General features: G+C 43.3%; 2 protein-coding genes across 2 annotated transcripts in view; both read left to right on the forward strand.

The window, feature by feature from the left end:
• Positions 1-15,589, forward strand: kera (keratocan). The gene is given in 4 exon segments (XM_046379420.1): positions 1-249; positions 4,610-5,484; positions 5,592-5,678; positions 13,419-15,589. Coding segments are annotated over 4 exon segments (1,260 nt in total). The 5' UTR covers positions 1-61; the 3' UTR covers positions 13,529-15,589.
• epyc (epiphycan) overlaps positions 15,589-18,264 on the forward strand; it is a 14,210-nt gene continuing 11,534 nt past the window's right edge. Inside the window, exon 1 of the mRNA XM_046379762.1 lies at positions 15,589-16,061. The gene's annotated coding sequence lies outside the window, so the exon portion shown is untranslated. The remainder of the gene's footprint in view (positions 16,062-18,264) is intronic.

Here is an 18,264-nt window from a genome sequence, read left to right on the forward strand (position 1 = left end):
CTCACACAAAGTCGTCCTCCCACCAACAACACATGCTCCATCCTCTCGGTTCAACTGGTGCATGTTCAAGGTGCAGGCCTGGGGGAATCAAACCATCAACAATACAAGTCTAACCAGGCTGGCTTACAGCACTAACCACATCAGTGTTGCCGACACTACGGACGTTCATCAGAGCCAATCACTGAAGAAGCTAAGGAAACAAACCTCACCTGGCTGCATGCAGACCACTCACTCTAGTTGAAGAAGCAGGTAAAGATCATTTGTCTTTGTTTGGCAACAAATTTGTTTGAGAAAGGAGGAATGAAAGGCTTTGACAACAGAGGATGCAGTGTTTTCAGGGGATTTATCTTCTGATTTTACTTATTTTTACCTTTGATGTGATGCACCTTGCATCCCATGTTTCTGAACTTACAGGTAAAGTTGTTGAAGTTACCTTGCAAACAAAAGGTGAGTTTTGAAAGTGTTAAGTCACAGTTGATTTTATGAAGTATATGCTTCATCTCAGGATCAAGATAGATAGATTCATTGATTAAGAAACCCTTTTGTAATCAATTTATGACTTTTTTACAATCAAGTTTACACCTGAAAATGACTGATCTAAGCAAAAAACAACTGTGGCTGTCCCAAATGACACTCTTACAGTCACTTTTACTGACAAACATGTTTTTTTCTACATAATAATTATCCCTAAACACTGTTACTTTGTCATCTCTGAATACAGAGAGAAATGCAAAATCTTCTAAATGTTTCAAAGTCATGAAATGGATTTCAGCAAAGCCATCCTCTGGGACCAATCCCGCAAAACCGAGGCAGCGCAAATACAACCCCTTGTGTGATTATCATGGCTGGCTCAAACACAAAGCCCCTGGCAGGAAATTAGCATTATCATATTCCACTGCATGTGTTTTTGCTTAGTCTGTCAGGCATATTGCAGACAACATTTGTTTTCAGTGTGCCATTTAGCAGAGATCTGCAGAGATTTTCAACACTTCGGATATTTAATTGTAAATCTTGACGCACATTATAAATGAGAACCAAAGGGTACGTCATCTGTTGTGTGTTTCTATTAAACCACACTCAGTTTCAGTTTAATTTAAAAAAAACAAAAAACAAAGAAGAATAACAATGTTTCAGTTCTTTACACATCATTAACTGCACAACCTGGATTTTCCAAAAACAATTTTATGAAGTGTTTCTAGGCCCATGTTGTAAAATACTTTCAATCATGTGTTTCAGTGAAGTGAAGTGGTGAACCTTGCCCCATCCTTGCATAATGAGCCAAATTATTGCCAAATTATTACATTCAGGTTTTTCATGTTTTAACTCACAACTTTTATGGAATCAGGGTTGTATAATAAAAGTTTTCAGGGGCCTCTGAAAAGACAGATGTTTCTATCTTTAGTCTAACAGAATCCTTATCAGATGCACACTTTGACTGATCCTTGATTTCACCGCAAAATGTTTTCCAAGTCTTCTCACTGGTCATGTTAGAAAGTATGAGTGGAGGCACATTCTTGCTGTAGAGGTTACAAGCTGGCTGTCCTGTTTGCTTAACAGACTGCATTTCATACAGAGTAAATGGAAGGTTAGTCATGCTCACAAACAAAACAGTTTACTGTGAGCTCAAAAAGCCATTGTATGCATTCCAGAACAAGGATTAGCAAGATCTGTAAATGACTAGACATGTTGTTATTAAAAGATAAACATATGGAGAACGCAAAGAAGTTTCTTTAAGCTAACCAGCCAACAAGTCAAGCTTGGTAGGACAGCACAGTGACTGACAAAGCAGTAATTTGTCTTTGACGTACGGTTCCTATAAATATGCTCAGGACAAAAACGTCTGGATGTGTATTTGATCATACAAGATTACAGTCATGTGTAGATTAGTGATCACTCATTGCAAACGCACCCTGGCAAACCCAAGGGGAGCTCTAATGGGTTTAAATGGCTGATCATGGATAAGTGTTGCTCCTATCCTCAAACAACTCAGCTGGGATTATCCAGTTGCATTCAAGCCTTTGCCGTCATCACTGGAAATTAGTGCAGTCTCATGCGGGAATGTTGAGAGGTCACCTGGCACAAACCAGCTTCTACAAAAACACTTCGCCTGGCGAGCGTGCAGTAAAATCCCCACAGATTAAGCTTGACCTCCCTCCTGTAACACCATTACATCTCTTGTCTGAAGACAACGTTTTGTACTTAGGTAGAATGCGTCACCTTGTGCGGGATGTTTTAGCAGTAGAGTCTGAACAGAACAGTCTCTTAACAATGAAAGCTGACATGCTCAACAAAATCTAAATAATTTGGGATAAAACGTAAATAGTATCTAATAGTCACTTACTGTTCTGCACAGCCACAGAATTGATGACTATGTTAAGAAAACCTATCATTCTTTTTCTTCTTATTCTTCCTCAAAATTGAATCCTCAGAATTGAAGCCATTGAGTTCACAGAGTGCTTCAAGTAATAGCTTTCTGAAACTATTCAAAATAAGTTAAACTGTGGCCACAACACAACCTGTCTGCCCAGAGATAATGCTTAAACATGCTTTGGAAGTCAAATTATGATCAGTATTCTAAAAATTAATGTGTCCCAAGAAAACACTCTCTACAATTCCTACATCTCTACTATTCTGTTGGACACAGGTCCAACTAGTAATATATTTACACCAAATCTGACCCACGGTTTATCAGACAAAGGCCAAATCGAAAAAGAAGCGAAATTTTGGTGACCATTTGCTTGCAGTCTTGGAAGACAGGCTTGATGAGCTGGATCCACTTAAAACTCCAATGATCTTTGTATCACAATTATACCAAACTGCATTCGTGTGCCTTTTGTTTATCCCTCAGTCTGTGTTGACTCCAAACACTGTGTTACTTTATTATTCGCATGAAGCAGATTAAGTAATCCTGATCACACTGTGGACGGCAGCAGCACAAAATTAGCGCAAAGGTCACCAAAGGACTTTGAGGGATTTGTGAGTGGAGTTGAAAAGAGATCAAACATGCCAACCTGAGGAGGGAGGGTTGTACATGTGGAAGTCAGCAAACAAAGAACTTGCATTAGTCTGTTTCTAAGTGGGCCATGTCTCAAGTACTGAAAAGGCTTAGCACACTATACACCACCTTCGACCTTTGATCTTGGGAGAATCGGATTGGTCAAGACAAGCTTTGGTGTCATCATGAGTGACAGGTTGGCACACGGTGAATGAAAACTAGTAGTACAAATACAGGGAGGCAAGAGGCACAGCCTCATCATTTGGGACTGGGCTTGATAACTTGCTGCAAAGGACATAAGCAAGGGGGAACTTACAGAGTTTAAGGTAAGCTGGTTGTTTGGAAGAAAAAGACATGGATACATCTGAATGACAGGGTTGGTAATTTGGTAAATGTTTGTCTTACAACTTTAGTGGTTGGGTTTTAGCTGAACGGAAGTGTGGATCATGCTTTTATCATTTCCACCTCACATCGCACCCCAAAGCTGGGTCAAGAAATTTTGAGCTTTGTAAAGTGAGAATGTAGGGGCACATCTCTCAAAACAGGTGTGTCAGCTTTGTCTTTGAAGTGGGGCCATTTATGGAAAAACGTGGCCTAACAAATAAGTTCCAGACAAACGTGGACTACATCAAGAATTTAAACAAGCACCAGATGGCAACTGGGAGGAATCAAGTAGCACTCCAACAGATGGGTGGATAGAAGGTGGTACAGCTTACTGCGGATTTTGTTTGTTTCACCTTTTTTTGGTTTTGTGCTTCTCTATTTCATAGTATGAAGAGTAGCCCAACTTTTGCATCACAGTTTTTCTCTCTTACCCCCCTTACAGTGGTTAATTCCAGGCCATCTGCCCGTTCCCTGAGGTGTTATACCTAACAACAAGGGGAAACGTTCAGTTCTCCTCAATGTGCAATGCTTAGCTGAAATGTGGCATGTCTGCATATGTGTTTATTTGTATGCTTAATTGTATCTTTGTTGCACAAACCAAAGCAAATGAACTTCGAGATGTGTGTGACAGACTTAGCCATACATGTTGCAATCAAAGTCTATAGAACAGCATGCACCTTACAACTGACAGGCAAAGTCTGAGCTTTAAGATCATCCTAATGCAATTTAAGTTGACCTGTCTCTGCATCCTGTCTTTGAAGCTTTAGGAAAAGTAATGACCTGGAAAGAGCAGGTTAGCTTGATCTGTTGGCAGCTGCCATTGGAATTTAATGATAATGGCATTAACAGTAGAGTAGGATACAAACTCTGGTGGTGGCTAATTTAGGCCAGAGTCTTAATGAGTGTGGGATTGTGAAGCTGCTTTATTCATGTATGTTGTGACATGCATCATTTTAAGTGACTGAATGTTAAACTTCCAGAGATTGAAAGGCCTTACAAAGACTGTTGTCAATTGAGAATCATGAAACAGACACAGGTTGTGAAACACAAACAAATGTATCGGTCACCGTGGTCCTGTTTCCTCAAAGTCCCCAATCCTTTGCAAATTACAACATTTGATCTTTTTAACCTTGATTTCTTGTCCATCCAACTTGCCTTTACCCCATCCTGTCTTATGATCTGTGTGACACAGCTGTTAATAATATTGTCTTATTTCATTTTCCATCACAGGTTGGGCAGCAAAATGACACGTCTTCTGAGTCTTCTCTGTATCTTGTGCCTGGTTGGGCCAGTTCTCAGCCAGGACATGCCTTATGAGGAATTTATAGCCCAGATGCAAGCCTGCCCCAAAGAGTGTCGCTGCCCCCCAAACTTCCCTCGTGCTGTCTACTGTGACAATAAAGGCCTGAAAAGCATCCCCCCAATCCCCCCACACACATGGTATCTCTACCTGCAAAATAATCTAATTGAAAGGCTGTCAGCAGATGCTCTGCGTAATGCCACATCGTTGCGCTGGCTCAACCTAAACCGCAACAAAATCACTGATGAGGGAATGGAAGAAGGTGTCCTGAATGCAATGTCTCAACTGGCACACCTCTACATAGATGACAACCTATTGTCTTCTGTACCATCTCCACTGCCAGCCAGTCTAGAGCATCTACGTCTCTCTCGTAATCGCATCTCCAAGATCCCTGCTGGTGTCTTCATTGGTCTGGACAAGCTTAACCTCTTGGACCTCCAGGCTAACAAGCTGATGGATGATGCTGTGACTGAGGTGAGCCTGAAGGGTCTTAACAACCTGGTACAAATCAATCTAGCCAAGAACCAGCTGAGTAGCATGCCTCTTGGCTTACCACCCACCACTACCCAGCTTTTCCTTGATGGCAACAACATTGAGAAGATCCCGGCTGGATACTTCAAAGGTTTGCCAAAAGTGGCATTTCTGAGGCTCAACCACAACAAGCTGGGCAGCAGTGGGGTTCCCAAAAATGTGTTTAATGTCTCCAGCATTTTGGACTTGCAGCTGTCCCATAACCAGCTGACTGAGGTTCCCCTCATTCCCTCTGGCCTTGAGCACCTTCACCTCGACCACAACAATATAAAAAGTAAGTCTGTCAAATTTTCCCAGTGTTTCTATCTATTGAGTCTGACTGAGAGATTCTGTAAAGCCATTCCAAGTCCTGTAACTTTATTTCCCTTTGTTTATTTACAGGTGTAGATGGCTCCAATGTCTGTCCTGTCGCCATTGACACTGTGGATGACTCCATCAACGAAAGTATTCCTCGACTGCGATACCTCTGTTGTGCGACTTAGTAGGAGCAATTTGGTTATTGGCAAAGAGTCAATGATTATGGGAAATAATCATTAAAGTAAAATCAGTGTATGCTTAATACACATAAATATCGGGGCACCACCCTGTTACCAGGGACCAATAGCCGAATTAATTAATGGGAAAACAGTCTCTTAAAATTGTGAAGGATGAATCTGAGCACTGGCTGTCATGAATTCAGCTGTTATTACAAGTACATACACAATAACCACAGACAACGACAGGTTAAACTATAACAGGATTTATTAAACAGCAACAACCATCCATAGATAAGTATCACTTTGTAATAAACACTATTATAATCTAAGTTTTATCAACACACATTAACTATTAACTAAAGATAACACAGGTACAGCAACAAGAGTATATCTATATACAGGAGTGTGTGTGTGTGTGTGTGTGTGGGTGTGTGTGAGAGAGACAGATGACAACAAAAGTATGGAGGCTAACAAGCTAGCCAGGTAGCGGCTAACAAGCTAGTGGCTAAAAACAAACAAGATGGCGGTTAGCAAGCTAGCCAGAGGGTGGCTAACAAGCTACAGGCTAAAAACAAACAAAATGGCGGTTAGCAAGATAGCAGCTAACAAGATAGCGGCTAACAACAAGCTAGTGGCTGACTACAATTAAGATGGCGGATGGCCACATGAGGGGAGGAGCTACAACCAGAATGGCGAGTGGGGAAACTACAACCAAAATGGTGGAGAACCACATGAGGAGGGGTCAGCACACCAGGATGAACAACCACATAAAGGATGACTCAGCAAACAAAACTAGTCACACGCATGTGATGACTCAGCAAAACTCCAAATGACTACCGAAGAATACGCCGGCCGTATTATTCAGAGCCAAGATGGTGATAACCAACGTGATGTTGCTTATGTGGTCACAGAAGGGAACAATGGGCGGAAGCCTTTGAGCGCCACGTACCCCTTGGTTACGGTTCGTGATCGCGTGCTCGGACTTTCGCCTCACCGTTCAGAAAGAAGAGTGTGAGGAAAGATAGAAATGAAAATACAACAAACACAACCCAATAAAATAATCCACTCTAATTCTTTAGAAACTCGCGTGTCACCACACAATAGCGGAGTCAGTAAACCGGAGCTTATCTGCTCAGCTATTGGTCCTTTAACTGGTGACGCGCGGTCTCGCTGAAACGGCGGAAATGACCGACCGGAAACCAAAATCAATAAATGCAGCACTTAAAAGTTACAGAAATCATGTGTAAACAACCCTACGTTACACTATCTCTGCCAGACATAAGCCTCTTACGTTGCGTTGCTCCGATCTTTCGGAGTTGAATTAATGATCCGCTTAAACGTTCGCAGCGTCGTCCTCGGCGGGATGCTGGCGGTCCGTTATTCTGATGATGCGGAGTGTTGATCTCTCGGCGGCAGCGGAGAAAATCACCGATGAAAAAGTTAACAAACTTTGTTTCGTCCTTAACAAAGTCGGCGCGCGGCTCGTTAACGTGCGATCAGCTGATTGTTCAGCGATCCACGTCGGTAAAAGGAAAAAAGGAAAAGTTACGGAGAAAATACAGCAGTCTGTTTCTCGGCCTGCGAGTTGCAGAACTGTGACCCGGGATCTAAAGTGATGTTAATCAAAACGTTTGATTGTTGCTCCCTTTTGGCGGTTTGGACACTTGGAGAGCCTGGAGAAGCTCTCACTGTCACAGCACGCACGGGGAAAAAGCGCATGCTGATGGTCGCAGTGACCTTTTATTACCTGAGTGACGTCACCTCGGACCCCCGTGGAGATGGCTGGCACACAGCCAATGTCCGTGCCGGTTCTGAGTTTAAACTCAGGAATTTATGACTAGTTGCACATCATGAGTGGGGTCTCTAACAGTTGGTCACTCTAACTCAGGCTTTATGGGTTACATGTAGGCCGCTCTATTGTTCTCCAGAGCGCATGGCCAGAGATCCCAACATCCCCCCTTTGGTCTGAAGAATGGGGTAGGGGCCACGGTCTTTAGAGCAACATTCTCTAAGGTCGAATGGTCCATGTGCGCTGAAGGTGGTCATCCTTCTGGCTTCCTTCCTGTTGGCTGATGAGCAGACACAGTGATCAACAGTTCAAAGTTCAGAGTTCATTGAGGCTTTAATTCAGAGTTCATTGAGGCTTTAATGTCTGGACAGAGTTGAGGCACAGTCTGGGCAGATATGAATAATGAGCTAACTAACTCCACAATGATTAATTGGCATTTCAACAACACATTTAACACAATTTTAACAGAGCATAGCTCAATGTAGGTACCCAAGGAAAGAAAGAGAGGAGAAAGAAGAGGAGGAGTATCAGTGAATTGGCTATGTATTCTAATGTAGCCAGCAGCTTAGTGGCTATATCATGCCGGTCGTAGGCTAATGGGGCTTTGTGGTGACTGTATTCACAAGCCATAGGTGGCCAATTCACTCTGCGAGGATCTCACTTTCCTCTGTTCTTGCAGACACGGTACCCTGGCATTTTTGCTAGGGTGAGTCAACTCTCAAACCACAGAGATCATTCACATCTCTGACAAATGGCTGCTGGGGCAGACCCAGTGGATATTCCTGGTTCAGGTACATGTGTTTAAGGTTCAAAATACAATGAGGAGTCTCCCTCATGATACACCAATATAAATGACATACGTGTAGTGTCTTGCCAAAACCAACATTCAAAACAGACTTCAGTTGCTCATTCTGCCAGTCTATGATAATTATGATTCCAACAGAGCCTAGCTCTAATTTCTAGAGGTCTATGATAATGATAAGGAGGGATTTATTACCTTCAGTATATTTAGGGACTGGTTCAATCTAACTGACTTGAAGATTAGAACATGAAAGGTGACCCCCCTTTCCCTGAATTTGTGCTTGATTCAGAGGATGGTTAGTTAAAGATGACAGCAGGTAAGGCACCCTTGAATTTAACCTCTGGTGTCGTTGTTCATGGATGTCCAATATGCAACCTGCTGAAGTGTCTGGAGAGTGGCTTTGTAACCATGGTGACCACCACAGGTGAGTCAGGGCGTGTGTTAGCATCAACCCCCCCTCTCCCCGTGGCTGGTCGGGTTAATCTATCCTATACAGCTGGTGATGCTATAAGAAAATCAAAAGGGGAAATATATATATATATATATATATATAAGGAAAAAAAAACAAAAGCAGTTAAAGGAACAGGGTTTCTGGTGTTGGGAGTATGTTTGGGTGACTAGGCGGCCTGAGTGGTCGATCTGAACGTCTCCGCCACACACTTCCTTATAAGCTCTTTTAAACTTTCCTTTTGGAAGTCTTCCCCTTTAAATGGAAGTGGGGCTTTGCCACCATACCTCCTACCCTGTTTGGAGTTGGGTTTAAACCTGACCTTTCTGTCTGGCTGGCAAGTGTCTTTTGCCGGTGGGCTCAGGTTTCGTGACCAGTTAGGACTGTTGGTCCTCTGACTGGGGTGTCCACCCTGTGGGCGGAGTGATTGGTATGCCGGGGGACCTGGTCCCGTTTGCATCTGGGCACGAGGCATCTTGCTGCCTTCCAGTGCCACCTCTGCAGTGGCGGACGACTGGATCTCCAGTACCCTGGCACTGCTGTCAGCTGTCCTACTTGGGCGTACTCGTGTTTCCCATGCCAGCTGCGCGTACCGCCTCATCTCCTGCATATTGAGGTTGTTAGTGCGGCAGTGCATGGTCACGTCGTAGCGTACGCTCTCGTGCAGGTTATGGAGGAAGAGAGATTTGAAAGCATGCTCTTCCTCTAATCCAGGCGCATTACGCCCTTGGAAATATGCTGCTCTGAGACGCCTGTAATACTCCCAGGGAGGCTCAAGTTTCTTCTGCGTGATAGCAAAAGCATCAAGAGTTGCGGAAGCATGGTCTGTGTAGTGGGAGTATTCTTCCCGCAGGGCTTGGCAGAGCGCTGAGTAATGGTCTCTGGTTCTTGGTGGGAGAGTCTCCATGAAGACACGGACACTCCTGGAGGTGGTTTTCCAGATCAAGCGAAGTTTCTCCCGGGCAGATGCATGGGGAAGATCAAGGAGACAGCGATCCACCTCCCTCAAGTAGTCATCGATGGATGACTCCTGGTTCCTGGGGTCAAAGCTCTCTATGTCTCTTGCAAGAGATTCAAGCTGACGTATGCGCAGACCCTGTTGATAGTAGGTGCTGGCGTCGTCAGAGTCATCTGAGGATTCTGGATTCCTCAAGTCCTGGGGGGAAAGACCATGACTACTCCTTCGTTGCGGAGAAGGGGTTTGGTCATAGTGAGGGCGTGAGCGGCGCCCTAGATATGGCATGTCGGCCGGTGTGGGGCCAAAGTCCCTGTCGTCTCTCAAGGAGTATGGCTGATGTCCACCTTTCTCCAGGGAGGTTCTTCCTTTGGCAAAGTCAGGTATGGAGCGCTGGAGAGCTGATGAAGTTGCACTTCTTGTGCCTGAGGCATTCCCATGCCTATGGTGGACCAGTGGAGGAGTGTACTGGTCAAGAATGATCATGTCGGGCATCTCAGTAGGGGCTGCTACCTCTCCACTAACTGTCCTCAGATCAGTGGGTGTGGCTCGAACTGTCTGTCGAGCACCCTCAAGCTCCTGACATATGGTGGCTATCCGTGCTCGGGATGCCTGTTGTTCAGCCCGCAGCTTGTCCTCCATGGTGTCCGCCGTTCGCGTTTTAACCATCTCTTCTGGGACAGGGGCTGCATCTGGGTCAGAACCAATATCAGACGGATCAGGGATCAAGGCTGCTTTCACCTGATCCTCCGTCGTTTGGAGCTGCAAATTTAAATAAGGACAATCCTGCTGGATGGTCTCATTTTCCTCCTTAACTTCACTCAGCTGATCCCTAAGGTCCTTAACCTCTTGCTGTAGGATCAAGTTTTTGTGTTGCTCAGCATGATAGCCGGTCTGCAACACTGTAATCTGCTCCATATACTCTGCAGCTTGTAACTGGGCTTTACGGTGATAAAGCATTGTTACCTGACTGAGCATCTGAGAAATGAGGGACAAGTGAGAAGTGACCACTTCCTGTATTTTCTTATCACAGGTGCTAGCATTGTAGCTGTTCAGGTCACTCATGCCATTAACTGCCAATTTCACGAGGCCAGTGACTGTGGCCTGCATGTCCAGGTCATCTGCCTCTTGGGAGCCTCTTGCTCCTGGGGTGTGGGAATCCCTACTGCTCATTTTGTCTTTCCACTGAACAGACAAAATAAAAATCACAAAACTGCTACACTGAGCAAGTTTAAGTTGCACAGGTGGGCTTCAACCTGTGGCTTACAAACCTACAAAAATCAACAATGTGCTGGGCTAACTATGGCTGCTAAGTAGTTGTAACTGAGGTTACACAGTAGCACTATACCTTATGCTAAAGGAGTTAGTGCACGTCAAAACAGGACTCACAGAACCAGGGAAGCAAGAGAACACGGTCTGTGTTCTGCTACTTAACCTATGTAATCCACTATCCAATCTATGGCACCTCTTAGTGCAATCACAACACAACACAACCAATACTCTTAGTACCCGTAATTAATAGTTAACAATTAAAAATGCAGGGGACGGCTTCTTCACTCTAATTCTGAGAAAAGAGGAGAATAAGGAGAATAATAAAACAACACAAAAGAAAAGAAATTCTCTAAACCGTCAGCAGCAGGTTACTGTGGTGATACTGTAACACAGCTGGAATTAGACAAACTCACCTGGGACCCCAATTATGTTGGTGGACCCATGGAAAAGTTTGGTTTTGCTTTTTTTGTTATTGTGTCTATACTGTAACACAGCTAGAATAAGACAGCCTCACACGGGGCACCAATGATGTTGTGCGACTTAGTAGGAGCAATTTGGTTATTGGCAAAGAGTCAATGATTATGGGAAATAATCATTAAAGTAAAATCAGTGTATGCTTAATACACATAAATATCGGGGCACCACCCTGTTACCAGGGACCAATAGCCGAATTAATTAATGGGAAAACAGTCTCTTAAAATTGTGAAGGATGAATCTGAGCACTGGCTGTCATGAATTCAGCTGTTATTACAAGTACATACACAATAACCACAGACAACGACAGGTTAAACTATAACAGGATTTATTAAACAGCAACAACCATCCATAGATAAGTATCACTTTGTAATAAACACTATTATAATCTAAGTTTTATCAACACACATTAACTATTAACTAAAGATAACACAGGTACAGCAACAAGAGTATATCTATATACAGGAGTGTGTGTGTGTGTGTGTGTGGGTGTGTGTGAGAGAGACAGATGACAACAAAAGTATGGAGGCTAACAAGCTAGCCAGGTAGCGGCTAACAAGCTAGTGGCTAAAAACAAACAAGATGGCGGTTAGCAAGCTAGCCAGAGGGTGGCTAACAAGCTACAGGCTAAAAACAAACAAAATGGCGGTTAGCAAGATAGCAGCTAACAAGATAGCGGCTAACAACAAGCTAGTGGCTGACTACAATTAAGATGGCGGATGGCCACATGAGGGGAGGAGCTACAACCAGAATGGCGAGTGGGGAAACTACAACCAAAATGGTGGAGAACCACATGAGGAGGGGTCAGCACACCAGGATGAACAACCACATAAAGGATGACTCAGCAAACAAAACTAGTCACACGCATGTGATGACTCAGCAAAACTCCAATGACTACCGAAGAATACGCCGGCCGTATTATTCAGAGCCAAGATGGTGATAACCAACGTGATGTTGCTTATGTGGTCACAGAAGGGAACAATGGGCGGAAGCCTTTGAGCGCCACGTACCCCTTGGTTACGGTTCGTGATCGCGTGCTCGGACTTTCGCCTCACCGTTCAGAAAGAAGAGTGTGAGGAAAGATAGAAATGAAAATACAACAAACACAACCCAATAAAATAATCCACTCTAATTCTTTAGAAACTCGCGTGTCACCACACAATAGCGGAGTCAGTAAACCGGAGCTTATCTGCTCAGCTATTGGTCCTTTAACTGGTGACGCGCGGTCTCGCTGAAACGGCGGAAATGACCGACCGGAAACCAAAATCAATAAATGCAGCACTTAAAAGTTACAGAAATCATGTGTAAACAACCCTACGTTACACTATCTCTGCCCAGACATAAGCCTCTTACGTTGCGTTGCTCCGATCTTTCGGAGTTGAATTAATGATCCGCTTAAACGTTCGCAGCGTCGTCCTCGGCGGGATGCTGGCGGTCCGTTATTCTGATGATGCGGAGTGTTGATCTCTCGGCGGCAGCGGAGAAAATCACCGATGAAAAAGTTAACAAACTTTGTTTCGTCCTTAACAAAGTCGGCGCGCGGCTCGTTAACGTGCGATCAGCTGATTGTTCAGCGATCCACGTCGGTAAAAGGAAAAAAGGAAAAGTTACGGAGAAAATACAGCAGTCTGTTTCTCGGCCTGCGAGTTGCAGAACTGTGACCCGGGATCTAAAGTGATGTTAATCAAAACGTTTGATTGTTGCTCCCTTTTGGCGGTTTGGACACTTGGAGAGCCTGGAGAAGCTCTCACTGTCACAGCACGCACGGGGAAAAAGCGCATGCTGATGGTCGCAGTGACCTTTTATTACCTGAGTGACGTCACCTCGGACCCCCGTGGAGATGGCTGGCACACAGCCAATGTCCGTGCCGGTTCTGAGTTTAAACTCAGGAATTTATGACTAGTTGCACATCATGAGTGGGGTCTCTAACAGTTGGTCACTCTAACTCAGGCTTTATGGGTTACATGTAGGCCGCTCTATTGTTCTCCAGAGCGCATGGCCAGAGATCCCAACACCTCAGACTGGATGGCAATGAGATTAAGCCACCAATTCCCAGGGATGTCATTCTCTGCTTCCGTCTCCTGAGGTCCATTGTCATCTAAAAAAAAGAAAAAGGAAAAAAAAAGATTTCTGAGAAATGAAATGTGCGAGTCCAAGCATGTAATAGTTGCATGTTTGTGACGCTAGTTGGCATAAACTTGGGGTTATTTTGCCGGGACTTTGGTGAAGGTTCCTTTCCAGTTCCAGTAAACATTTTTCAGTTTTTTTCAGTGGTATTTTAATAAAAGTTAAAAGTACAAGAAGTGAACAAAAAGTGACAAGGAGCTGGTGGGTTAGAGGATTTACTGAGGCTGTAGTCTGTTGACCACTAGTTGTGCCTTATGTTGGTATGCATGAATCTGCAATTCAGAATAAATATGTGATTATAATTTAGCATGATAGTGATTTAAATTGATAGGAGAAATATGTATTTATGGCATGTGGAGATTTTTCAGGACTTGTTGTCATTATGCTTCTTTGAGCAAGAGGGATAGCTTATCAATGAATAGGAAAAATATCACTTTTCTTTTTTTTTTTTTCTATTGTTTCAAGAAAACCTTTTCTTTATATTTGTAGACTTGAAGCCAAATTATTGGTCGTGTGTTCTAGGTTTGTGGTCTTATTTACTTTTTTTATTCTCTATTCTACAAATTACTGTAGATAATTTATTTTTATTTAATACTGGAGAAATAGAAGTAGAAAGCTTACAGTCCTGTAAATATTTATGGCCAAAATTCATAAATATTTTGTATAAAAAAAGAAATGTGGTAAATGTTTTTAAAAAATGCCAACACAATTTTTAATTCTGGTCATTATTTTTCTGAATAAACTGAGCAAGAGATTTCACTTGAATTGTCTTCAGTTTGAATAAAACTTCTGAAAATGAACATATGCCCCGGTGTTATTTTGTCTTTTTTAATGACTCTTACATTTTAACATTTGCCACAAGTAATAATGACAATAATTGTGGTAGCCTGCAATTTGCATTTGCGATAAGATTTTCAATCAGGCATTTAAATGAGGGAGGTTTTTTAAACCAAATTCTGTTCAGGATGTATTGGATAATAACTATCGAGAAATCATTAGGAAGTGAACATACAGTCCAACATCATCCATGTAACATCTTTAAGTCTCTTTAATGACTTATTCATGCACTTTTGAGCTATATGTTACATTACCACCAGGGATTAGTGTTTCCCACTCCCAGTTAGACACCTGAAGTACACATTCTGAAAGCTCTATTTTCACAATGTGAGAATAGTGTTTTCATTACACCGTGCAAAAACAAAAAATTTGAACTGAGTGAATCAATTTAATATATGTCCAGCTCTAGCACAAACATAATCCATGTTTCTGCTAGCATAAAATTTCCATCTCACTGTCGATTACTTTATGAATGCTTCCACAGAGTGGACTGGCTCTGCAGGAACACTCCGGCTCCTTACAATGCACTCAGGCATATATTGCACACATCAGTCTTTGTGTCAAGGTATTTTGGGCAAAATTTTATTCAGTCCTTTTGAGAATGCTTGGCTGGTAGAAGAAAAGCCCTGAATATAAATCCCAGCTTATATGGCAGGTGCAGAAGGATGTCTGGCATTCCCACCATGTCCTTTTCCCTTCACTCATCAAAAGCTCTAGAGTTACCATCGAAGTGAGAGAGAGAGAAAGGTGGCCAGGTTGAGAGAAAATCAAATAAAGCTGACAGAGTATGTCCTATATTTACTTTTGACAATGCACACTGAAGACAGTTCATGAGTGTATGTAGCATCTCTTAGACACCTACATCAGTACAGAACTGCAAAAGAACCTCTTAGATCTCTTCTGTTTGTCTCTGACAACCAGATCAGCTCATTCTCCACCTGGTCAGGGTGTTATGGTATTCTGCAACTGAACGCAGATCTTAGATAAGGCAGAACATTTCGGATGGGACAGTGCAAAGAGAAAGCAGCTTGAACCAAAAGGGAGGGCAGAGGCCTTCTTCCAAGCGAGGACTTCCTCTCAGCACCATGCTAACAGGGGCTCCTCACAGAGGTCCCATTGTGTACAAGGCCCCGTAGATCCCCCCCATACATGAAAGCAACACATGCCAGGGTTTCACCTCAGGAAAAGGCGGACAAATATTTCAGTCTGATTGAGACACACTCTTAGAAAAATAAAGGGTACTTTTGTAAGGGATAAAAAGCTATTTTGCCACTGGGGGGCCTTTGCACTCTCTTTCCCTCTGTGTCTGCTGGCTGAATGCGTGTATGTGTGTGTGTAGTGTTTGAGAGAGTCGTGCACGTGTGTGTGTGTGTGTACAGTGTGGGGTGGGTGCACTCCGAGTGACCAAAAGCAATCTGCTCTGGTCCAATCAGTCTCAGTGCCTACCTTCACACATAAGCGGCAGGGCACTCAGGTCTGCCAGAGCGCACAGACCTACACATACACACACACCTACACACTTGTCACATTCTTACACACACACACACACTTAACACACCCACCCTCCCTCTTCAAGGCACCCTGTGCGACCTCTCACCATTGGCCGAGTCCCGGAGCCCTCAGCATCTCCATCACGGCTGAAGGGACCATTCGGGAAAGCAGGAGACAGAGGTAAGCGTTCTTGCTGCTATCTATCATGCTGACTCAATGGCTCTCTGGCGCAGGGGATTAGGCAAGCAGTGGGTCGCCTACCTCCAAAAACACTGCTATTCAGGGTTTGCATAGAGGCCACTTGGCTAATTGGTTGGTGGCGCAGCTGCTTTATTTTCACTCAGGGATTAGCTTTGGGAGCTTTGCAGGTGACAGAAATGTGGATGTATTGGTGGTGCTTTGGCATTCTCAGTGGCAAGCTGGCTGGTAGTTTTTAAACTTCTGTAGATATGATTCAGGTGTTCAACAGGTGTTTTTTGGACGAGTACCAACCTTGATCCTTGATCCTGACCGATTTTGCAATTTTGACGGCTACGGCGTTGTTTTCTTTTGATGAGATATCAGATCAAGCAAGGTGAATTTTGGCTCAAGAGGTTTAACGAGTTCTGAACCTAACTGTACATTTTTTGCTAAAAACTTCAGAAAATGTGATGATCTTATATCTGCTGATATAATTTTTATCTATTTCCTCTCAGAAAAAAAATATGCATAAATTATATTTCTCACTGACTTAAATTATTATCACCTGCTTGAAGATTTTTCTTTTGACCTTTTTGTCTTACAAATATACCAGTTACCAGTTTGTTCTGTGACCCATTGCAAAGGGATGTCTGTCAAGTTTGTTTATAGCTATTGAGGTAAAAAAAATGTAAAAATTTTAAAAATTTAAAAAAAAGTAGAATCACTGGATATCAGGAATGCCCAGCCCAGAGCCAAGCATAACACGGAGGTAGTCTATAGGCTACACTCATACACACATACACAGTTTCAACACACTGTACACTGTGATGGCCTGTATAAAAGCACACCTCTGTCTTTAGCATACTCCCTCTTTCAGTGTGACTGTGCTGAATCTCATAGCCTCATGACAGAAATTCTATTTCAGTGGGGATGCCAAGCAGACATCTTTTCTCAATAGGGTGCACTCATTTCATGTTGGACACGTTCAGGAGACAAGAGACAGGCATGATCTGCATAATTAGTCTATCCCTCTGATATCAACAAAGATTAGATTGATGACTTAAGTAACCCGTGAATGTGTGCGTGTGTTTTTTGTTTTCTGTTTTATATCTGTCCTCATCCCAAAAATAGCAGCAGAGGTTTCTCAGTTTTCTCCCTCTGAAAGATATGTGTGTTAAGACAGAGTATGCATCTGTGATAGGATGTGCCTACCCAAGTGTGTGCATGAATGTGTGTGTGTGTGTGCGTGTGTGTTTGTGTGTGTGTGCGTGTGTGTTTGTGTGTTTGTGCATGTGGGTGTTTGAGCACCCTCACTACTGAATGAAGCTTTTCCTTGCAGCCGTAACTCACTGCCATCCTGTCCACAAACCTCGGAGGAATTTGGAGTTTGAGTGTTGAGACAGGCAGCAACCGGGCCTCATAAAGGCCCTCTGTAAAGGGTGAGGGGTCGAGTTAGCTCAGAAACCTGTCTCTCTCTCTTTCTCTCTGTCTCTGTCTGTCTCACTCTCTTGCTCTTTCCCACCCAGTCTTTTTCTCTCTCACTCTCTCCATCTAACCCTGAGGGCCAACATCTTGTCCACGTCTCTCTCCATCTCACTCGTTTGGTCTCTTCTTCCCTTCCCTCGCTCTCCGTTTCTCTGACCTGGCCTAGAGGACTCTCTTTAAACTCATCTGCCTTTTCGTGGATTTGATATCTTCGTTCTCAGACCAGCTGAGATGAGGCTTCGCCTGCAGTTAGTGTGCTACAAAATTCCCAAATGACAGATGATGGATTCCTAAGACTAATGTCAGTTGTGCTAACTAATTAAGCAGTAATTAACATATGTTAATCCTGTTAGCACTTCCCACCGGGGATTCACACTCATGAACTGACTCAACCCGGCTAAGCAGATCTGTGCTGCTGAGGATATGAGCAAGATTATGAATCAGCTTTCTGGGTCAGGGCAGTGCATGTCAGATCCGCACTCAGTGAAAATCATACGTGCTAATTTTAGATTCAAGTAGAAAATGACCCTCTTGTCTGCGTCCTCGTTTCAAGTTTCATGTCAAAGCCTTTTTGGTGTGATTGGGTAATAAATATTGAAACTGGAATTTAAATGCCCCTTTAACTGTATTTGGTGGAAAAGAGGCAACTCCCAAATCATTAAATCCATTTAAAACCATGACCCATGAAGATAATGTTCCCATGATTCCTTATCAGATC

Source organism: Scatophagus argus, chromosome 22 (genome assembly GCF_020382885.2).
Source record: "Scatophagus argus isolate fScaArg1 chromosome 22, fScaArg1.pri, whole genome shotgun sequence".
NCBI lineage: Eukaryota > Metazoa > Chordata > Actinopteri > Scatophagidae > Scatophagus > Scatophagus argus.